Source organism: Anolis sagrei, chromosome 2 (assembly GCF_037176765.1).
Source record: "Anolis sagrei isolate rAnoSag1 chromosome 2, rAnoSag1.mat, whole genome shotgun sequence".
NCBI classification, from domain to species: Eukaryota; Metazoa; Chordata; class Lepidosauria; order Squamata; family Dactyloidae; genus Anolis; species Anolis sagrei.
In genome coordinates, this window is record NC_090022.1 from 19,080,242 (window position 1) to 19,101,621 (window position 21,380).

At 48.7% G+C, this 21,380-nt stretch overlaps 1 protein-coding gene and 1 non-coding gene across 4 annotated transcripts in view; both read right to left on the bottom strand.

Annotated features, from left to right (window-relative positions):
* Nucleotides 1-21,380, bottom strand: part of PRRC2A (proline rich coiled-coil 2A) — a 55,776-nt gene that overhangs the window by 11,700 nt on the left and 22,696 nt on the right. For all 3 annotated transcript variants that reach the window (XM_067463312.1, XM_067463310.1, XM_067463311.1), the window contains exons 12-23: nucleotides 20,914-21,346; nucleotides 19,433-19,656; nucleotides 17,847-18,213; nucleotides 17,514-17,727; nucleotides 13,622-15,712; nucleotides 9,641-9,894; nucleotides 8,159-8,286; nucleotides 7,922-8,051; nucleotides 7,386-7,471; nucleotides 6,984-7,229; nucleotides 4,304-4,492; nucleotides 4,129-4,194 (exon numbers count right to left, since the gene is read on the bottom strand). In XM_067463312.1, the coding sequence (XP_067319413.1) occupies nucleotides 4,129-4,194; nucleotides 4,304-4,492; nucleotides 6,984-7,229; nucleotides 7,386-7,471; nucleotides 7,922-8,051; nucleotides 8,159-8,286; nucleotides 9,641-9,894; nucleotides 13,622-15,712; nucleotides 17,514-17,727; nucleotides 17,847-18,213; nucleotides 19,433-19,656; nucleotides 20,914-21,346 (4,428 nt within the window). The remainder of the gene's footprint in view (nucleotides 1-4,128; nucleotides 4,195-4,303; nucleotides 4,493-6,983; nucleotides 7,230-7,385; nucleotides 7,472-7,921; nucleotides 8,052-8,158; nucleotides 8,287-9,640; nucleotides 9,895-13,621; nucleotides 15,713-17,513; nucleotides 17,728-17,846; nucleotides 18,214-19,432; nucleotides 19,657-20,913; nucleotides 21,347-21,380) is intronic.
* Nucleotides 18,325-18,389, bottom strand: LOC132769555 (small nucleolar RNA SNORD52). Its single transcript, XR_009630880.2, has one exon. It is a non-coding gene; the product is annotated as a small nucleolar RNA SNORD52 (small nucleolar RNA).

The window sequence follows — 21,380 nt, forward strand, 5'->3', positions numbered from 1 at the left end:
TGGAGTTTAAGGTAAGTGTCTGCCACAATTAACCAGTCGTCAATATAGGGGTAGACCGTGACCCCCCTGGTCCTAAGGTGGGCCATCACCACGGCCATACACTTGGTGAAGACCCTCGGGGCCGTAGAAAGGCCAAATGGGAGGACGTTAAAACAGTAGGACTGACCCTTAATCCTAAAGGAAAGGAACCGTCGGTGGTGCGGGGCGATAGAAATATGAAAATACGCGTCCCTGAGGTCAATGGTGGCGAACCAGGCGCGTTTAGGAATAAGCGGGGTTATCGAAGCAAGAGTCACCATGCGAAACCGTTTCGGTTTGATGTGTTTATTGAGCTCTCGCAAGTCCAAAATGGGACGCAGCCCACCACCTTTTTTAATCACCAGAAAGTAACGGGAATAAAAACAGAAGGGAGCAGAAGCAGGGTCAACCATGGAAACAGCCCCCTTATCCATCAACATTCTAATCTCTTGCATGAGTTGCATAGAAAATGGGGTCTCACGGAACAAACCAACCCTGGGGGTATCATCGAACTCTATAGCGTAGCCTCCTGAGACAATAGCTAGTACCCAACGGTCTGAGGTAATCTTCTCCCACTCCGAGTAGAAACCGGAGAGGCGGTCAGTGAAGAAGGGCAACGGCCCTGAGGAAGTCTCCTGGGGCTCAACATCTAGACAGAGGGGGAAGGGTAACTTGGGTTGCTCGGTCACGACGGAACTTGCAACTGGGGTCGTGCCCGGCTTAGAGGTGGGGGGAGAGGCGTCAAAGACGCTTCTTTGAGGCACCAGGAGCTTTGGCTTTTCCCTGGAAGGGTTGTGCCCTTGGTTTCTGGGAGTAGGGGGTTCGCCTTCCCCCCTGGAATCTGGGCTGGCCCCCGAATCTGCCCCTAAGGGGCGTGGAATAGGAGTTACCAAATGACCTCCGGTAGGAGGGGGTACTCGGTTGCCACCTCCCCTTTTGTTGGGAGTAGGGCTGCCATGTGTAGCCGAACTTGGAGGCGGATTGTCTCACATCTTGCTTCTGCTTAAGCCGGTCATCGGTGTTAGGATTGAACAGCCCCTCCTCGTGGAAGGGAAGGTCCTCAGCGAGGGCCTTCCCCTCCTCCGAAAGGTTGGCAGCCCGCAGCCAAGCGTGGCGCCTGATGGAGGTGGCGGTGGCAAACAAGTTGCCAGAGGCCTCCGCCATGTGCTTCGCGAAGTCCTTTTGGAGCTTAGCGAGGGACAGAGCTTCGGTTTGAAGGGCTCTAGTAAAGCGTTGATCGTCAGGTGGTAGGACCTCTATGTAGGGTAGCAACCGGTTCCAAAGGAGGGTCTGGTACCCTGACATATAGGTCGCATAGTGGGCCATCCTTGTGAAGAGGCCCGCGGAAAGATAGGCTTTCTTCCCCAGTGTATCGAGTTTCCTGCCCTCCCTGTCGGGAGGGGCAGTTTGGGAAGGCTTAGAGCGCTTCGACTTCGACACCTCGGCCACCACTGTGTTAGCCTTGGGAGGCGCCAAAACCCATTTAGCGGTGGCCATATCTATTTTATACATAGAGTCTAGGCGTCTAGGCACAGCTGGTACAGACGAGGGGGGTACATCAATTATCTTAGCCAACTTCAGGAGGTAAGGGAGATGGGGGAGGGTGGAGGACACAACCACGTTCTGTTCCTCCGAAGGGAACATGGGGTCCTCCACATGCTCCGGGGGTTTCGGGACGGGAATCTCCAGGGCCTTAATCATACGTTCCACTAAGGCAGCGAACTTATTAAAGTCTGCAGGCAAAACATTGTCCTCACCCCCCTGCAGCTGAGGAGCCTCAAGCGGCTCAGCGTCTGAGTCAGTGTCCGGCAGTTCCCCTTCGTCGTGGGTCACTGGATCAGGCGGATCCGCACTAGAGGCCATCAGTGGGGTGTTGGAGGCCTGTGGTGCGGGCAAAGGCACGGTAAGAGGCGCCACAGGTTGGTGGGTCAGGGCCAGTGCGCCAGCAGGGGCGGACCCTTCTGACCTTCCCAAGTCAGTCAGGTTCGAATTGGGGTCCCAAGCCCCGGTCCCGGGGGTGGGGTCCGTTGCAGGCAAGGGGACTACCGGCCTGGCAGGTGTGGCAGAGACCATCCCGGTCATCAGGGCAGCGGAAGGGTGCTGAGGCGCCGCCGGAGGAGGAGGAGGCATCGTCAGCTGTGAGGGCATCGACACATAGACGAGCTGTCCTGTTGGGCCCAGTTGCCAGCACCCCAGCGGTGGGACGTGGGCCGGTGGAAAGGCCCCCGGGCGGCAGGAAGAGGAGCGGGAGAACCTCGAGCCGCGGCGGCGTCTTCTGCGCGGAGGGGAGGAGGAGGAGGTAGAGGAGGAGGAGGACGATGATGATGATGAAGATCTCGCCCTGCTTCTCGTGTGAGAGCGACGTCGACGGTGTCGAGAACCTCCGCTCCGCCGGGAGGGTGATCGGGAGCGACGCCTGCGCCTGCTGGAGTGGCGCGCAGAACGGCCCCATCTCGTCGACCTCGCCTCGGGCGAGGGGGGGGCAGGAGGCGGCGGCGGCATGGCGAGCTCGTGGCTCCCTGTCAGCAATGCCGAACTCCCTGCCGTCGCTCCCATCCCGGGGCTCGTTTCTCTCGGCGTCGGGACGCTCGAGCCCTGTGTGGGCGGGGCTCCAGCAGGGACGCTCGAGCCCTGTGTGGGCGGGGCTCCGGCAGCCGCGCGCTGTGTGGGCGGGGTGCCCCTGCCGACTTCCTGTGGGGGCGGAGCTTGCTGCTCAGGGCTCGCGATGGTGTTTGGCGAGCCCTGGGTCCCAGCCGGGACCGAGATTACATTCGGGCCCGGGGAAAGGGCGGCAGGCATGAGAGGTGTTCCTCCTAAGGCTGGAGGAAGGGCAGTTTCGGGAGGCAGGAGCACGGGCATCGGCCCAGGCGAAGCGAGATCTCTCATCCCCTCAACGGTGGATGGCGCCGCAATGGAGGAGCCTGCAATGGTGTTGGTGGCCGGCAGGGGCCGCTGGAGGCTCGGCAAGGCTCTCCCCGAGAGGGAGGGGGGAGCGGAGGTCTTATCCGCGGTTCCCGCTCTTTTAGGAGCCGTTTTCTTCGGCAGGGCAGAGCGGCCGCCATCTTGAGCGCCCTTTTCTTTGGGTTTTTTGGCCTTCTTCTTGGCCCTGGGATCATCCTGAAGCGAAAAGGGTAAGTTGGGGCCGGGAGAGGGCCCTGCATGGCCAAGGGGAGACGGAGGAAGAAGGGCCTTCTCATACAAGGCGGCCTTAAGTCGCACCTCCCTATTCTTCCTGGTTTGAGCCGTAAAGGCCAAACAAACCGCACAGGATTGGGCGAGATGACCTTCGCCCAGGCAGGCCAGGCATAGAGAGTGGCCGTCGGTGTCAGGGAAGGTATTGGGGCAAGAGGGGTTAGAACACCTCTTGAAGGAAGTAGTCGACATAGCGGATCGTCGAGAGGCGGCCGAATCAGAGGTTGGGGAGGTGAGAATGGTCAGGCAATCCAAGTCTAAAGCCGGCAGAGGGAACAGTCCAAAACGCTAACCAATACCTTCGTCAAATCAAGCCAAGCCAAGTCCGTTAGGGTATAATCAGTCCGATAAAGAGTCAAGTCAGAGCAAAACAAGGGTTCCCAAGCTATCCGTGGAGCGCGGAAAAGAGAACTGACGGCTGGCCCCTCCCACGGGCTACTTATACTCGGGGCGAGGTGGGTGGGGCCAACCGGGAGTCAAGTGTTTTTTCTTGTATTCTAGAAGGTTCCGAAAGCTATTGCGCAAGCGCTGAGATATCACATGTGCGATTCACAGGGACTACGACAGGAAAACAAAAGTTCTAAATAAATAAAAAAAAATGTTCTTAGCAATGTATCCAACAATCCTGGCATCATGTACCATAAAAATAGAGAGGGCGCCTAAACAAAATAAGCCACTTGCCTCTCTGGCCAATACTGGAATATTTCAATGTCGTAATGTAATCCGGGGGACCACTGGGGAACACCACACTGCCTGTGACTACAATGGGGTTATTTGTATCTTCACAATTGGCAGGCAAGGATAGCAATTTACCAGAAATTGGGAAGCAGTATTTTTTTCCCCAATTACAACCGTCAAAACTCCCAAGCCAGCCGCTCTTTGGCCCCTTGAGCCCCCACATCATGCAGAACCACTCACCCCTTCAGTAAGTGCTTCTTTGTCAGCTTTCGGGCCTTCATTCACTATGAAGCGGAGATCAGCATCCTGAAGGAGATTAGGAATCCAATGTATTGCGCTCAGAAACCGGGGGGGGGGGGGGGGGGGGGGGCGGTGGGAGAAATGAGCCAACCCCACCCCAACTCTTTGTCCTTACCTTTTCACTGGCTCCAAACTGGATGGGTGGGCAGGCCCCCGAGTTATCCAGCTGAGCCCCTGCCTCTGACTTCATGGTGCCCAGACCCTCACTGCTGTCTTTTGCCTTCTCTGCTCGCTGGGAACGCTCAGTGCCGATTGCGCCAGGAGGAGGGTGGTCTCGGGGCGGAGGTTCAGGGGAACCACTCACCTAATCAGAAAAGGTAGAGTGGTGAGCCTTAGGGAGCCCTCTTGACCCAGGAAGCAAATGGATCAGTTGAGAGTCCATTTGCCCTTTGCAGCAAGGAAGCTGTACTTTCACTCATATTGCAGAGCAGTCTTTCCCAACCTTGTGCCCTCCAGATGTTCTGGATGGGAATCTCCATCTCTCTCCAAAGTAGGAACTGCAATCCAAGACATCCAGAGGACATAAGATTTGAGAAAACTGTGTGTGTGAAGGTTTCCTGGTCCCTTGAAGAGAGTTTCTACTAGTCACATGCATTCAGGCCAAAATGCATACTGTTTTTGGGTCTGTTTCTGTCTGATCCCTAATTTCGTTTACCAAAAAGTTAGCCAAAAAGGGAGGGGTGTTTTCACTTTCATTCGGCAGAGATTCGGCCCATTGGCTACAATGGGAAACATCATAAAGTCTCAATCTTCAGCCATTTTAAGGCCTATTTGCATGAAATACCTCGGTTGTAGACCCCATTTACAACTGCAGGCCTCAATATAATAATAAATAATAAAACTTTATTTATACCCAGCCGCCATCTCCCCAAGGGGACTCGAGGCGGCTTACATGAGGCCAAGCCCAACAACACACCAGTAAAAACAAAACAGCAAGCAAATAAAACAGTACAATTAATATAATTCACATATAAACAATAACACAGAGAATTTAAACCTTATGGCCAGGCCAGATGTAATAAATTAAATTTTTTAAAATAAACACTGGATGTGAACAGAGATTGGATGTATGCCTTCCAAGTTTCAAAACAATCCACCAAAGGACAAGAGGGTCCTCTCACCTCTGCAGGAGCCTACTGTATACCATGCAGCTGTGGACAAGTCTACATAGGGACCACCAAATGCAGCAGCATTGCCCAGACACAAATCAAAAAACATGAAAGGCACTGCAGACTAATTCAAACAGAGAAGTCAGCCATAGCGGAGCACCTAATTAACTAACATGGACACAGCATATTATATGAGAACACAGAAATGCTAGACCGCTCTAAAACTACCATGTCAGGCTACACAGAGAAGCCACTGAAATCCACATGCATGTGGACAATTTCAACAGAAAGGAAGGAACCATGAAAATGAACAAAATCTGGCTACCAGTATTAAAAAACTCTAAAAATTAAAACAGTAAATAAAAAACAAAACTCAAACACAGGGAAACTCCAGACAAGAATTAATCAGGAATACCTAATCATCCCTCAAGAAAGAAATTTCCCAGGTAGTAACAAACCACACCTAAAAACTGTCAGGCCATCAAGTGCTAATCAAGGTGTCCAATTGAAACATTCACACCTAGCTCCAACAGACAAGCTGGATTACATTACAACATTTCTCTCACCCTGGTCCTTCCAAGATATATAAACCCAATTTTCCTAGTTTCCAACAAACCTCACAACCTCTGAGGATGCTTGCCACAGATGCAGGCAAAATGTCAAGAGAGAATGCTTCTACAACATGGCCACACAGCCAGAAAAACTTACAACAACCCAATTTACCAATCTACTTATTTTTTAAGAATTATTTTAAGTTTTAAACGTAGCATTTTAAAAAATAAGACAAACCACAAGAGACAGTTCTGGGAATTGTAGTTGCAGCTTGTGTCCATTCTTAGCCAATTAGAGTATGGACACCACCAGGCTTTTAATTGATTGACAGACACATAAGGAAAAACTTCAACACCCATCATGCTCCAAGAGGAACTTCCAATGGCTACCCTATGCTAGTACCACTAGGATAGCGACTTCTAAGGGCTCTCTCTGGAGGACGAGGGAACTTTCCAAGAAAAAATGAAGGAATCTTCTGCTGGGGAGAGAAAAAGACTCCACAGATTCCCCCTGCCTCTGTAGAGGCAGAGAGAATTAACTCTTTTGTGGACTTAACTCTTTCCGAAAATATCATCTCTCTGAATTAGTTTCACTGGTCTTTTAGTCTCTCTCTTTCCCTTTCTGTTTTCGAAATTTGCACGAAAATGGCCATTCAAAAACTACAAATCATAGAATCATAGAATCAAAGAGTTGGAAGAGACCTCATGGGCCATCCAGTCCAACCCCCTGCCAAGAAGCAGGAATATTGCATTCAAATCACCCCTGACAGATGGACATCCAGCCTCTGCTTAAAAGCTTCCAAAGAAGGAGCCTCCACCACACTCCGGGGCAGAGAGTTCCACTGCTGAACGGCTCTCACAGTCAGGAAGTTCTTCCTAATGTTCAGATGGAATCTCCTCTCTTGTAGTTTGAAGCCATTGTTCCGCGTCCTAGTCTCCAAGGAAGCAGAAAACAAGCTTGCTTGCTCCCTCCTCCCTGTGGCTTCCTCTCCCATATTTATACATGGCTATCATGTCTCCTCTCAGCCTTCTCTTCTTCAGGCTAAACATGCCCAGTTCCCTAAGCCGTTCCTCATAGGGCTTGTTCTCCAAATCTTTTCGTTAACAGTGATTTGGGCCCAACTCTACTTTGTACCTTCTCCTTGAGCAGACTGGAGTCCCTGGTTGGTGGTGGCCGCCGTCTCTGCTCTTTCGGCTCAGCTCCTTCAGGTCCAGTTGCAACCGTCGTGTCACTGCTCCCCGTGCCGATGGCTCCACTGTGTTTGTTGCCAGTGTCCGGTGTGGCCTTCAGGCCCCCGTCAGGAGAACTTCGCTGGCTGCACGTGGCTGAAGAGACCTGCGAGTCGCTGCTGAGATCCACGCCACTGTCGGAGAGGCTCATCTGAGGAAAGAGCAGAAATGTTTTATCCAAGTGGGTTGGAAGCAGAAAGAAGAGCCCCAGATGGGAAGGCTTTCCAGTTCTTTTCTCTATAGGGAACATCTCTGGAGCAGGTTTTTCCCACCTTTTAACCGAACACGTGGCAGCTCGTGTCCTCACCTCTGTACTGGCAACCTCTTCAAAGGCATTCAAGGGGTCAATCCAGGGCTCCACAGATGCAGGCCTATAGCTTTTCCTGGAGGCGTCTGATGAAGAACCAAAGGGTGGATGAGAATGGTCTTGTCCTCCTCTCAAAAGGCCTTTGCTCCACCCTCCCAAGAACTTTCAGCCCAATACCAAATTCTAATTCAGCCACCCTCTCTTACCACCCCCCCCCATTACAAGATTCCAAAGGAAGCGAAGATTTTCAGAATGGATGAGGAATCACTCAATAATATAGCCATCTTTAGTAACTCAATAATAGTAAGAAAAAATAAAACTTTATTTATACCTCGCCACCATCTCCCAGAGGGACTCAGGGTGGCTTAAAAGGCACTCAAAGGTGCAGCACATAAAATACAAATAATGTAGAAATAGTAACATAAAACATTAAGAGCCAGCATAAATATCACATTCTCTCCATATCCTTCTCCACTCCCCCCCAACCCAAGTGTTTTGAGTCTATCCCTCTTGTCTCTTTATTTCAGGAAACTCACTAGAATTCAATTGGTTCCAAATCTGTGGGGCTAGCCCCTCAGACACTGGGACACTTCTGCTGCGCGGCTCCCCGGGAGCCTCTTCTTTGGGGGCTGAAAATCCTGGGCCACTGGGGAAGGCCAGGGATTCCTGAGAAAGAGGGAGAAGGGGAGAAAGTTATTTCTGAGAACTGGAAACAGAAGCCCTTTGTCATTCCACTCAAAAGGACGATGGAAAAATATGGGTTGTTTGCGTACCTGCTGCAATAGGTCTTGCTTGCGAGGCCGTTCCCGTTGCTTTGCAGGAAAGTTGCTCAATGTGCTAGAGTCTTTTAGGGGCCCGCTGTTGGAGTGGAGCAGTTGGTTCTTGTCTAGGAAGCAAGAATCTGGATGGGAGGAATACAGTATGCAGAATCTCTGGTCAAATGGGATCTTTTGGTAGGAACAGGAAACGAAAGGGATTGGGGGGGGGGTATACATGGAAACCTATCTCACTGAGGATGGAGGCCCTAAGATTTTCCATCTCTGAGTCTAGAAGCACTCGACTGCAGCATACGCCACAAGGACCCTCACCGCTTGACAGCAACTCTTAATAGTCTGTAGAGGCATGTTCTGAGGAAACACGGCCTCTAAAGCAGAACTTTCCAAACCTGTCATGTTGATGACACATTTTTTAGACTCAGAATTGAAAGGGATAACATGGGCCATCCATTCCACCCCCCACCATGCAGGGAAAGCACAATTAAAGCACCCCCAGAGAATGGCTATGCAGTCTCTGCTTTAAAACCTCCGTAGGAGCATTGAGGCAGTAAGTTCTACTGTTGAAAAACTCTTACAACTGCACCATTTCGCAACACCGTAACTGGCAAAACAGAGGTTAAACCAACCCCTTATAAGATATAGGGTCACACGCATGAATTATAACACAAAATGTATGGGGCCACAACATATCTCATAAAAAAACTCTGATTTGCACTTTTTATGGTAAGATACTATAATGAATTTCCATTTTTTTCATTTCTTGTTACGTTCAAGTGACAAGAAATGAAACTGCAAACCAACATACTTAATGTGACACAACAAACAGTTTGAGAAGTTCTGCTCTAGAGTTATTTGTTTGCTTCCAAAAAATCTAGGTTCACACAACAGAAGGCATAAATTCCCCCCCCCCCCCCCGCCTTCTTAAGAGCTACTGGTGGCAGATTCAGCTGAAGAGTTAATAAAGTGACATCCTCAGCAAAACAAGCTAAGTAACGAAGAAAGCTGCCTTACTCTGAGTCAGAGCATAAATCTCCAGTTAGTCCAGTGCTGTCTACTCTGGCTGGCAGCAGCTCACCAAGCTTTGATCCACGATTCCTTCTGAATCCTCCAGAAGCTCTCCCCCTTCAAGTACCAATCTCAATCCTGTGAAGCTTCATAAATCAGAGGCTATAAGACAGACGTGGGAAAACTTCGGCCCTCCAGGTATAAGCTGGCCGAGATTTCTGAGAGCTGAAGTCCAAAACACCTGAAGGCCAAAGTTTGTCCATGCCTGCTATAAGCTATGGCATACAAGGGGGAAAACATACTAGCTGGTTCTCCAAAACGCCTTCTGCCATCTCCTCCTCCCTTCCATCCAGAGAAATAGGGTTCCTTTTACCACCCAGCCCATGCTTCAAAGGGGTAAAAAGAGGACTGGGGTAGTCTAGTTCCAGAGAAGCCAGAGCTGAAGGCTGGATGTCCAAAGGCATCACAAGTTACCTGTGCTCCCACTGCTCCTACTTTCAAAGCGTCCCAAGGGGAGGGAAGAGGAATTGCTGTTTCTGGACCCCAGGAAGGGCGGCTGGGCTGGACCAGGGGAGGAGGCTGGCTTGGAATGGCGGCTCCCAAGCTCGGCCAAGGCCTGCTGGATCCCAGCTGGGTCGCTGTGGATGACGCGGTCCAGGCGATACACTGTACTGGTGGTGGGCGCTGGAGGAAGACTCAGGCCTGGAGAATGGTCATCTGTGTTCCGGCTGGGGAAGCAGGAGGACGGCAAGGGAGGAAGCATTACAAAATGGAAGGCGAGCTTCCTTGTTGTAAAGGAGGGTTCATGAAAAAATTGGCAACAGTGAAAAGTTTCTGAATCCCACTCGTTTACACAAATCTGTGAGCAACAATATGCAGCATTTATGGTGGACTCTTCACAAGATGCTTAAACTGTACTCCATGAAAAAAAATATCAGGCTGTTTACCAAGCCTTGGAAATTATCAGTAATGGTTTGATTTTATACCTATCTTATACCTCTAAATTCTTAGGAGTCATGTAAATATATCTCAGGCAGAAAGGACTCACAAGTGGGGGAAAAGCCCTTTTCTATGCAGTATGTGTGAAAAAGATCTTGGGAGGCCTTGTGGAAAACAATTCAACATGAACCAATAATGTGATATGGCAGCTATTTATGGCCTGCATCAATAGGAGTCGAGTCTCTAGATCCAGGGAAGTCATGCTCCCTCTCTATTCTGCCTTGGTTAGACCACACCTGGAATCACACTGTGTCCAATTCTGGGCACCACAATTTAAGGGAAATGTTGGCAAGCTTGAATGTGTCCAGAGGAAGGCGACTAAAATGATCAAGGGTCTGGAGAACAAGCCCTATGAGGAGCGACTTAAAGAGCTGGGCATGTTTAGCCTGCAGAAGAGAAGGCTGAGAAGAGACATGATGAGGGCCATGTATAAATATGTGAGGGGAAGTCAAAGGGAGGAGGGAGCAGGCTTGTTTTCTGCTGTCCTGGAGCAATGGCTTCAAACTACAGGAAAGGAGATTCTCCCTGAACATTAGGAAGAACTTCCTAACCGTGAGCGCTCTTCAACAATGGTACTCTTTGCCACGGAGTGTCATGGAGGCTCCTTCTTTGGAGGCTTTTAAACAGAGGCTGGATGGCCATCTGCCAGGGGTGCTTTGAATGTGATTTTCCTACTTCTTGACAGGGGCTGGAATGGATGGCCCACGAGAGCTCTTTATGATTATATGCCAAGGTGTACCTCACTCCCTGGACTGCATGCTTTTTTAAAATGCTCCTATATGCACCTTCTATGGTGCCTGGAGAGTATCTCTATTTTATTCTTGTTCCCTGGTTCACTCAAGGCCCAGGAGAACCCCTTTTCTCAGACAAAAAGCGAGTAAGATCTAGCCTCTGGTTTATATGTATCAGTCTTCAAAGGTGTAAAATGATCCAGTAAGCCCCTAGAAAATGAGGATTTTTTTAAAAAAAACCAAGGATACTCTTGGGGGCATTACGGGGCAAAAAAAGTTATTTTTTGCAGAGGGCATATCCAATTCCCCAAGGTTTTCTGTGGGGTTGCTAGGTTGCCCACCCTTGCTCTAGATCAGGGCTTATTAAATGTTTTCCACCCACAACCCCTTTCTGCCTGAGAAAGTTTTGCATGACTTCAGGTATACACGTATATAAAATAAATACCAAAATCAAAACATTTATTGATAATAAATCAGCATTTACAAGGTTTACTGAAGTACAGCTGAAGCATCTTCTGCAGAGTACACACTAAACACTACACCATAGATTCATGTAAATGTCTAAAATGGCTACTGGGTCCTATTAAGAAATCTTTACTGTTGTCAAATTTTTCTGACCTCCAACACTTAGCTGAGGAGATCCCATTTGGAGTCAGGACCTACAGTTTAAGAAGCAGCACTCTAGATAATACATCCCAATTTGCTAATGAAAAATAAGCCCAAGATCAATTCACCTACACCCACCCCGCATGCAAAGAACACATAATTTTTAGAATGACCATACAGTTTAATGAGTCTCATAACAATTTCTTTGAGATAATTTGGAAGGAAAGTGAGGTAACTTTTCACTTGCACCAAAGCTCCTGTCTGACTATCTGTCACCAGGAAAGCAGAATATAGATAAAATAAAATACAGTGGGAGTTGTCCCAGGACCTGCTATGGACACCAAAAGGGATGTTGAAATTCCATCGTAAACAGTCACATAGTAAAATGGTATTCCTTTTTTTAAATGGTCAAATCAAGGTCTGATTTTGGGATTTTTAGGAAGGGAGATATTTTCTGAGTGGTTGAATCTGTGGATACAGATACCCTTCTGGATAAAGAGAGCAGGCTGAAAGATAAAATAGCTACTGGCTGAAGCCTCAGAATCTGACATATGATGCATAACCAGTTTAAATGTGAACTACAGACGCTGTCATTTTTTAGGCTTTGACCCAAAATTTGTTTTGCTCTGCCTCCTTAAACATGGGTTATTTTATTATTTATTTTTATCTTATTTATACCCCGCTTTTCTCTATCCCTAAAGGGACTCAAGGCAGCTTATATATAGGCAATTATTCAATGCCTTAAAAACATACAATTCCAGTAACATAAAAATAAAATGAATACATATTAAGCCTTTAATATGTTTGCTTAATCTCCCTTATGCAGGTATACTTCTCTCCTATGGCACAACGGGCCTAATACTGACTGGCAGCAATCACACAAGCTACAATGACCTTCAGATGGTCTATATGGGATTGCCTTTGAATAGGCTACTTCACATATTGGCTATTTAGACACATCTTTATCAGCTAGCTCTTTCTTTCCCAGGGATGCTTTTGACTCATTAAGCCCTTAAACAGCCTGGACTTCATGTACTTGGGGAATGTCTCCTCCCATACAGGCGTTCCCCAAGTTAAGGCTGTCTTTAAATTCTTACTCATTCAGAAGTCAAATCAGTGAGAAACACAACAGCTTCCACCATGCCCCCAATGCATCTTTATGACTACCTTCCAAAATTTGTTTTTCAAATTTTATCAACTTTCACCCAGATTTGCCACTTTTTGTTTACTATGAACTACAATTTGCATGTTTGTATACAAATATATATAGCGAGTACTGGTATAAAAATATAAAAATAGGACTAGTGTCCACATTTTGCTCATATTCCAACTCACATCGCCTTTTCCACCAACCTAATGGTAAAGGATTATGAAAATAGTATTGAATTAGAAATATACATGCAAGTCCAAAAACTTTAGTTTCCAAACCAATGCCCTCCTAAATGGATCAATTTATCCATGGGTCAATATAAGCACTGTATTTTAACTCTTAATTTAAAAGGACTTACTCACTTCTCTGAGTGGCAAGAAGTCTTAGTCCAACCTGGGAGAATGTAAAAGAAGAGCTGATCTCCTATACTCTCTCTGCTGTGCCACTGCTTTTGATTTTCCTGAATATTCAAATGCTCCCAAGGCCATTTTACTATCTACCCAACAGGTTTTATCCCTCCTGTTGATCAATTCCTCATTTCAAGTTAGATATGAACCTCCCCTGGCTTTACCTGTCTCTTTCCCAGGTCAAGATTGTCCCCCCACCCTTCAGTCACACATGCCTACCCATTCCCTCATGGCCTTCCGCAAGGGCCTGAAAACCTGGCTCTTCGAAAAGGCCTTCAACTAAGTGCTATGTTTTTGGAATGACCACCGGAATGGATTATGACTACGAGATTGATTATGACCCCAAACAAGACGAAGCGGATTTTTAGTTTAATTAGCTGTGTATTAGTAAGATGTGTGTTATGGTCCTGATCTACTGTAAACTGTTGTCTTTATGTTCTATGTTCTGTACACCGCCACGAGTCGCCCTCGGGCTGAGAGTGGCGGTTAACAAGTGCAAATAATAAATAAATAAATAAATAATAATAAATTCCCCTCGAATCCCCCTCTTCCAAGGACTTGCCTGCGGTTCTTGGGAGAGGGCCAGCTTCTCTTGTCACCACCGCTTCGCCCGCTGCCACTCCCTCCACGGCCAGTCCTGCCGCCTCCTCCACCAGGGGCAGGATTGGAGCGGCGGTTCTGGCGGTCCATGCCAGGTCGCTGGCTGGAGAAGCTGCGCTTGGACATCTCCTTCCTCTGGGCTAAGCTGAGCTCATTGTTGGAAGGCCGTCCACCGACAGAAGGTGCACCCGAACAGCCCCCTTTCAGGAAGGCAGTAGGGGGAGGCCCGCCCGGTGCTGGCTCCTTCTCGCCTCCGCCCCTGCGCTCTGTGAAGTCGCTGCTCTCTGAAGCGGTTTCCCACTCCTCATTGGCCTGGTCAGAGTTCTGATTGGAGAGATCAGGGGACTTTGTGCCGGCCACGCGCCTGCTGGTTGATTCCTCTGGCACCGGGACCGAAGCTGTTGGGGGAAAAGGTTGTGCTGCTCTCTGCTCCCCGTTGAGCCGGGCTGCATTTTCGCGCTCCTGTTTCAGCCTCCGGAAGCGGGGAGGTTTGTCCTGCTGTTGAGAACGCCCATGGCGCCGTCGTCGGGGTGGCCGGTCAAAGCCACGGTCTGGGTTGGGACCAAGAGGCTGTTGTTTTGGGGGACCTTGGAAAACATTGGAGTCCTCTGGGGTCACTGCAGGAGGTCCAGATGGGACCTTCTCCTTTCCAGAGGACTCCATAGGTGCCTCTTGTTGCTTCTCAGGCTTCTTGTTGGGCTGGGGCTTGGATGGGGGGCTCCATCCACCAGGAGGGGCACGGCCACCACCTCTGCCCCGCCGTGAGGGCACACCGCGAGGGGTAAAGACACGCCCACCACGGGTGCCAGGATCCGAGAGACGTGGAGGCATCTTGTCAGCAAACCGAGGTAAGCCAGGGTGCAGCGAAGAGGGTGCAGATGTGTTTGTCATCGGGTGCCCTCGGTTGCGCTGGCTCGGGGCTGGTTCTTTAGTCACCTCCTTGTCTGAATGGGCCACGTCACTGGCACTCTCGTGAGTCTCGCTCCCCGTTTCTGATCCCCGCTGGCGTCGCCTTTTGGGTATCTCTTCATACTCCGAGCCTTCGCTCCGTGTCTCGCTGGCATTGCGTGGGCGGAAATTGGAGCCCGGCCCAGGGGGCTTACCAGGTCCATCGTCCAGCCGGTAGAAAGGTTCACGGTAGCTACGGAACTCCCGGCTTCTCCCCCGCCCCCCTCGCCCACGGCCGCTATAGGCTCCCCGGAAACCCCGACCTCTGGCAAAATACTCTCCGCGTCCCCTGGCTCGGCCACGGCCAGCATAGCCACCACCACGCTCAAAGGGGCCATCTCGACGCCGACGACTTGGCGACAATGGGCCCTGTTGTTGTTGTTGTTGCTGCTGCTCTTTAGGTGGCATGATTGTTCCCCCATTTAACACTGGCTTGGCCTTGTTCTCCTTTCCAGGTTTTGGGGACTCTTTAGGGGGCTCTGGTTTGTTGCTTACAGCCTCTGCAACTTCCTTGGCCTTCCCTGCAGGACGAGTCTCCTCACTTTCGTCCTTCATCTCCTTTGGAGGCAGAGGCTTCTTGATAGGCCCAGCTCGCCGCGGGGCCTTTTCCCCAGAGATCTCCTCAGTCCGCCGGCTGCTGCCAGGACGGGGCCCCCAACGTGTCTCCGTCTTGGACTCCCGCCGGGGCTGCTTATGGAATTCATGCTGCTGCCGCGGTGGTTTTTCCACTCTCCGCAGAACCTCCTCTTTGACAGGAACCTCTTCTTTGGGCTGTTCAGCAGGAGGCTTCTTGGCTAACACTGGCCGAATGACAGGAGGTTCGGCTGCTTTACTCTCTTCAGGGGGCTCGCGATGCAGCAGTGGCGGCTCTTCTTCATTTTTGCGAGTTGGCTGGATCTGGGGTTCAGGGCGCACATTTCTGTTCACCTCTGCTGATGCTGCCAAGGTTATGTTCGCTTGCCACGGTGGACCCGGCCTTGGTGGCTCGTCCACTGGGAAACGGTGCAGTGGAGCAGAACCGCCATTTTCTGAGAAACCCTGGTAGTTTCCCATGTAAGGCTGGGGGGTAACAGCATCGCGTAGACGAACCGGGGGTGTCTCACTCCTAAAACAAAAGGAAACGCATTTCATTGTAAACATTGTACCAAGAAGTGTATCTACCCCCTCTCCATCTGCCTAGCCTAAGATATTACGCGGGTTTCAAAAAAATTCCGATAATGTCTTCTATACACACCTTGGGGTATAGGATCTTGGCCAGTATCTGAAAATGTTACTTTTTTGTACAACAACTCCTGGAATAGGATTGTCAAACTCACTTTCAGCAAAGGTCGCATCTTTCAGAAATATTAAAAATCAACTAGGTATTTTTAATTACAAAAATGTGAGTCAAGCACTGAAAGGGTTAAATGGATGCAGTGACTCAGCAAAAGCTGCAGTTCTATAAACAAGTAGTTTAGTAGCCTCGATCTGTGAGAGGTCTCTGTAGGAGAAGGGCCTCAGTGTGTTTATGGAATTCAGGCTGCTGTCGCGGTGGCTTTTCCACTTGCCGCAGAACCTCCTCTCAGTGTGAGAGGCATCAGTCTGAGAGCCCTCAGTGTGAGGTAGATCTCAGTGTTATTTCGGCTCAGTGTGAGAAGACCTGGTGTGAGCAGCTTCAGTGAGAGAAGCCCATCACGTGTGAAGCTTGAGTGTAAAAGGGTGCTGTGCATAAAAGGCTACTGTATAACTTCGATGAGAAGAGGCTCTGTGAGATTGAAGCTATTTATCTGCGTGAGAAAGAAGCCCAGCATGGAAGCGAAGAAGAAAGTGTAAAAAACTTTATTTGTGTTATAGAAACCTTGTTATTGTAAATAGCATAACCGTATTATTTTACTACAAAGAAAAGCCGTCTATGGAAGAGATAACATTAGTCTGTGTGTTTTTGTGTTCTTTTTATCTCTTTTGGCTACTGGTGCTGGCTCACACCGCCGCTGATAAGTTACTTTGCTGTACATCAGGGGTCCTCAAACTTTTCAAACAGAGGGCCAGGTCACAGTCCCTAAAACTGGAGGGCCAGATTATAATTTGAAAAAAAAAATGAATGAATTCCTGTGCACTCTGCACATATCTTATTTGTAGTGCAAAAACACTTAAAAACAATACAATAATTAAAACGAGGAACAATTATAACAAATATAAACTTATTAGTATTTCAATGGGAAGTGTGGGCCTGCTTTTGGCTGATGAAATAGGATTGTTGTTGTGTGCTTTCAAATTGTTTCAGACTTAGGTTGACCCTGAGCGAGGGCTGGGTAAATGACCTTGGAGGGCCGTATCCGGCCCCCGCGCCTTAGTTTGAGGACCTCTGCTGTGCATTTATGAGGGTCTTTTGTTAATAAGCCCACTCGCCCAACAACATCAGCATGATGGTTGCCTTCAAAGGATCATTGAATCCATGGTTGGTGCTCTCTAGTTTTTAACCAATTTGAATACCCAGATGTTACTGAACAACAAGCCTCCTGCTTCTGAATATCTACCATACAGACTGGGGATAATGGAAACTGCAACCCAACAGTTCTGAGATTGGGGAAAGGTTAAAGAACATTTTAAACTCAGACATCATATCCAAAAGCCTTGTATCTAAATTGAAGCCCCACCATCCTGACTCAACAGAACAAACTGCAGCCTTCCAGGTGTTACTGTATCACAACGCCCATTAATTCTAGCTGTGATGTCTAACAGTAAGGAATACAGTGGCCTAGAACCTCCTTGCCAGCATGGCTATACTGGCTGAGGGATTTCAAGATCTCATCTCACCCGCTTTTATGGTGTCAAAGCAAGCAACACCATTAGTTGTTGTTGACCAGGATCTCCACTTCTGAGATGCTCCTGTGGTGCTAATAATTAAAGAGGAGCCCTTCCCTTACCTTAATGCTTTCTCTTCCTCTTCTTGCTGCTGTCGAAGGGCCGCTGCTTGAGGACGCGAGTCTGTGTTGGAAGGAGCATTCGTGAAGACATCTCCGGCCCAGGCCATTTTGGGATCCACAGGTGGAGTGCCCCGCTCTCGGAGGATGGGAGGGTGGCGGTCAAACTGCTCTGAGCTGGAGCCCCCACTGTCCGATCTCTCGCGAGGCAAAAGCCCTGATGGTGAGAAAGAAGGCCAACACAAAGCGACATCAGTCCTAACAGCTCAGGTCACTTCTCAAACCTCTGCCCACTACATTAGTATCAAAATTTGGGCTTCTCTAGCATCACCTTACCAGAAGGGTGTACCCCCGGGGGGAAGAAATCCATGGGGGGCCGCCCTTGCATCATGCGGGGGTCCATGTAAGGTGGGATCATCATCCAGCGAGGGTCAAAGTTCATCTGAGGCATCGGTGGGGGCCGCCCAATGGAGCCTGGGTACATGCCTTTGGGAGGAGCCTGCTGGGATGGAGGCGGGGCCGGAGGCTGTTGTGTCCCTGGTGGCCCGGCCTGAGGGTGGACGCTGCCTGAAGGGCCCATTGTAGTCAGAGAAGCGCTGGCCGCCTGCTGCTGGGCTGAAGAAGCCAACGAAGGCTGGACCTGATTGTGTTGTTGCTGCTGCTGCTGCTGTTGCCACTGCTGTTGCTGCTTTAACAACTGCTCCTGAAAGGACATAGAGGGGTGAAAGGGAGAATGAGTAAGCCAGAATAGTCATCCTAAGGAGGCCATTTACTGTGCTAGAGAGCCGCATTAGGTGGAGGAGATACAAACTGTTGCTCAGGTAGCTGTGAGGACATCAGTAGATGTCAGAGACTCTAGTCTAAAGACTCATCATTGCAACAAAACTTCAGTGTGAGAAGAGGCTTTGTGAGAGCAAAGCTGTTTTATCTGAATAAGAAAGAAGCCCAACGTAGAAGCAACGAAGGAAGGATAAAGAACTTCATTTGTGTTACAGAAATCTTGTTCTTGTAAATAGTGTGACCATATAATTTTCTACAAAGAAAAGCCTCCTGTGGAAGAGATAACATTGGTCTCTGTGTTTTTTTTATCACTTTGAGCTACTGATACTGGGTCATGCTGCTGCTAATAAGTTACTCTATACATTTATGAGGGTTTTCTTAATAAGCCCACTTTTTCAACAAGGGTTATGGGCCCAGTATAATCCAGTCTAGCCTAGTACAGGCTATATTGATGCTGAAGAAGTATGGCAATGGCATTTCAAGTAAGTGGACTGTCTTTTGAATAGTTGAATGCCTTATACGAGTCTAGTGTCTAGATCCAGGGAAATCATGCTACCCCTCTATTCTAGCTTGGTCAGACCACATCTGGAACCACGCTGTGTCCAATTCTGGGCACCACAATTGAAAGGAGATGTTGACAAGCCGGAATGTATCCAGGGGAGGGCAGCTAAAATTATCAAGGGTCTGGAAAACAAGCCCTGTGAGGAGCGGCTTAAAGAGTTGGACATGTTTAGCCTGCAGTAGGAAAGGCTGAGAGGAGACACGATGAGGGCTATGTATGTGAGGGAATATGTGAGGGGAAGTCATAGGGAGGAGGCTTATTTTCTGCTGCCCTGGAGACTAGGATGAGGAACAATGGCTTCAAACTACAGGAAAGGAGATTCCACCTGAAAACAATTAGAACTTCCGGACTGTGAGAGCAGTTCAGCAGTGGAACTCTCTGCCCCGGAGTATAGTGGAGGTTCCTTCTTTGTAGGCTTTTAAACAGAGGCCGGATGGCCATGTCAGGGGAGCTTTGAATGCGATTTTCCTGCTTCCTGGCAGGGTGTTGGACTGGATGGCCCACGACATCTCTTCCAACTCTATGATCCTAAATAAAAGCTATTTGTCTGACCTTGGGTGCACAGCTCCATTCCCCATACCTGCTGCTGTCTTTGGAAGCGAGGTGGCAATGATTTCTGATACTTTGAGTAGCCAAGAGTCTGGGCTGGAGGCGGCTGGCGTGTCTGAAGGACCGTCTCCCCTTTGGGTTCCACCTTCGCTGGAATAGGAGCTGCTGCTGCTGGCACAGCAGGTACAGGCAAGACTGGTGGCTCTTCCCTCAGTTTTGGTACTTCCTTCAAAGGAGCAGGCAGAGGTGGCTCAACTGTGGAGTATAGCAATGTGTGAGAGAGACAAGAGAACCAGCAAATGGCTTCCCCCTCTGTTAACTTCCAGTATTCATTAACTAAAGGGAAGTTCTTCCTATACCAAGTCACATATGTCAAAAAAGAGAAGATTTTCTCAAAGTTAACTTTGACTTACTAGGGGACAATCCATGGAACAACTTACTGGTGTATTTTACTGCCACTTCTACTATCCTTTAAACACCTTTTAAAGTGCATTTTGAGGTCATGTGAGTTTAACTTAAAATGCTCATACTAGACAACTGAGGATGAAGATCAAATGTAAAGATGGGCAACGGCAGCAGGTTCAGGGGCCATGCAGACCACATGCCATTCCCATGAATCCGGACATTCATAAATTCAACCACAGGGTATTGAACAATAAGACACATCCAGTGGCACCGAGAGTCAGTTCCCAAGACCAGGGAAATCTGCCTATTTTTTAAGGAGAAAGTTATTCTTTGGTTCAAAAATCCAACGAGAGTAGCCTGTTCGAATCAATGAATTCAAAATTTGCTATTCAAAAACTTGAATCAATTGTAGTTAGGATTACACTATATAACATGATCTTTGTTCCTGGGTTATAAATGTCATTTACTAAATGGTTCTGTCATAAAAACATGGAAAAGGTATAATAAACTGCAAAAACTTTTGTTTTTGTGGGACATATTGCAGCACATTTTGCTATAGTTTTTCCATGAATATCTCATTGGGTTTCAAACAATTCAACAGAATGCGTAACAGCCACAAAAATGAAGTTTATGGAGTACAACAATTGTTTTCAAAGTAAATACCACAAATTAAACAGGAAATAATACTTTCAAACCAGGAACAGAACATTTTTGAAATTTTGCTACATAATCTTATCAACTGGATATAGGCCTATGTGACCATAGGCATGGCCATTTTTGGTGATGGCGCCACAGTTATTGAACACTTCCTCAGAACACTCACTTGGTACCTATTTTCTTATAGGTACCTATTGTCTGAATTTCCTGAGCTTTCAGAAATTCCAGTTAGTATTACTCCTTTTGAAAAAGGCTGGCTCTCTAGTTCCACTTTCAAAGAGCTTTTCATTATCAGCCATTTGGAACAACAGATAGAATACGATGATGGCAATTATAGTAATAACAACAACTTGCCTCACCTTGTGATTCGAGGCAGGACACAACATAGATAAAACAATTCACATAAAGCCCTTTAACAATTGCTTTAGCAAACAAAAATAGAAGAGTTACCATGAATGGCAGAGTCTAGGTTGCCTCCGTTGCTGCTGCTGCCGCCGCCACTGCCACCACCACCACCACCACCACCAACAATACTGCGAGGCTTGCTAGGCAACACAGGCTCCTCATTTTCCCTTTTCTCCTCTGGGAGGACTGGGGGAGCTGGTGGATTAGGGGGCACAGGGGTGGGAGCAGGCGGAGGGGCAGGAGGCTCCTTTGGTGGCTCTGGCTTCAGGCGTTTTTCCAGAGCGCCAAACTTCTCGTCCAAGCGCTTGAGTTTCTCAGCACAGGCAGCTCGGCGCTCCTCTTGCATACGCCGCTCCTCCTCCTCCCTCCTCCGGCGGGCTCGTTCTACAGCAGCAGAGATCTCTGACGATGACTGCTTCCGCCGCTGACGCCAAGCCTCGTCCTCATCTTCCTGGGGAGGTGGCCGTATGGGGCGGTCCTAGGGACGGGTTTAGAGAGAAGAGACTTGGTTC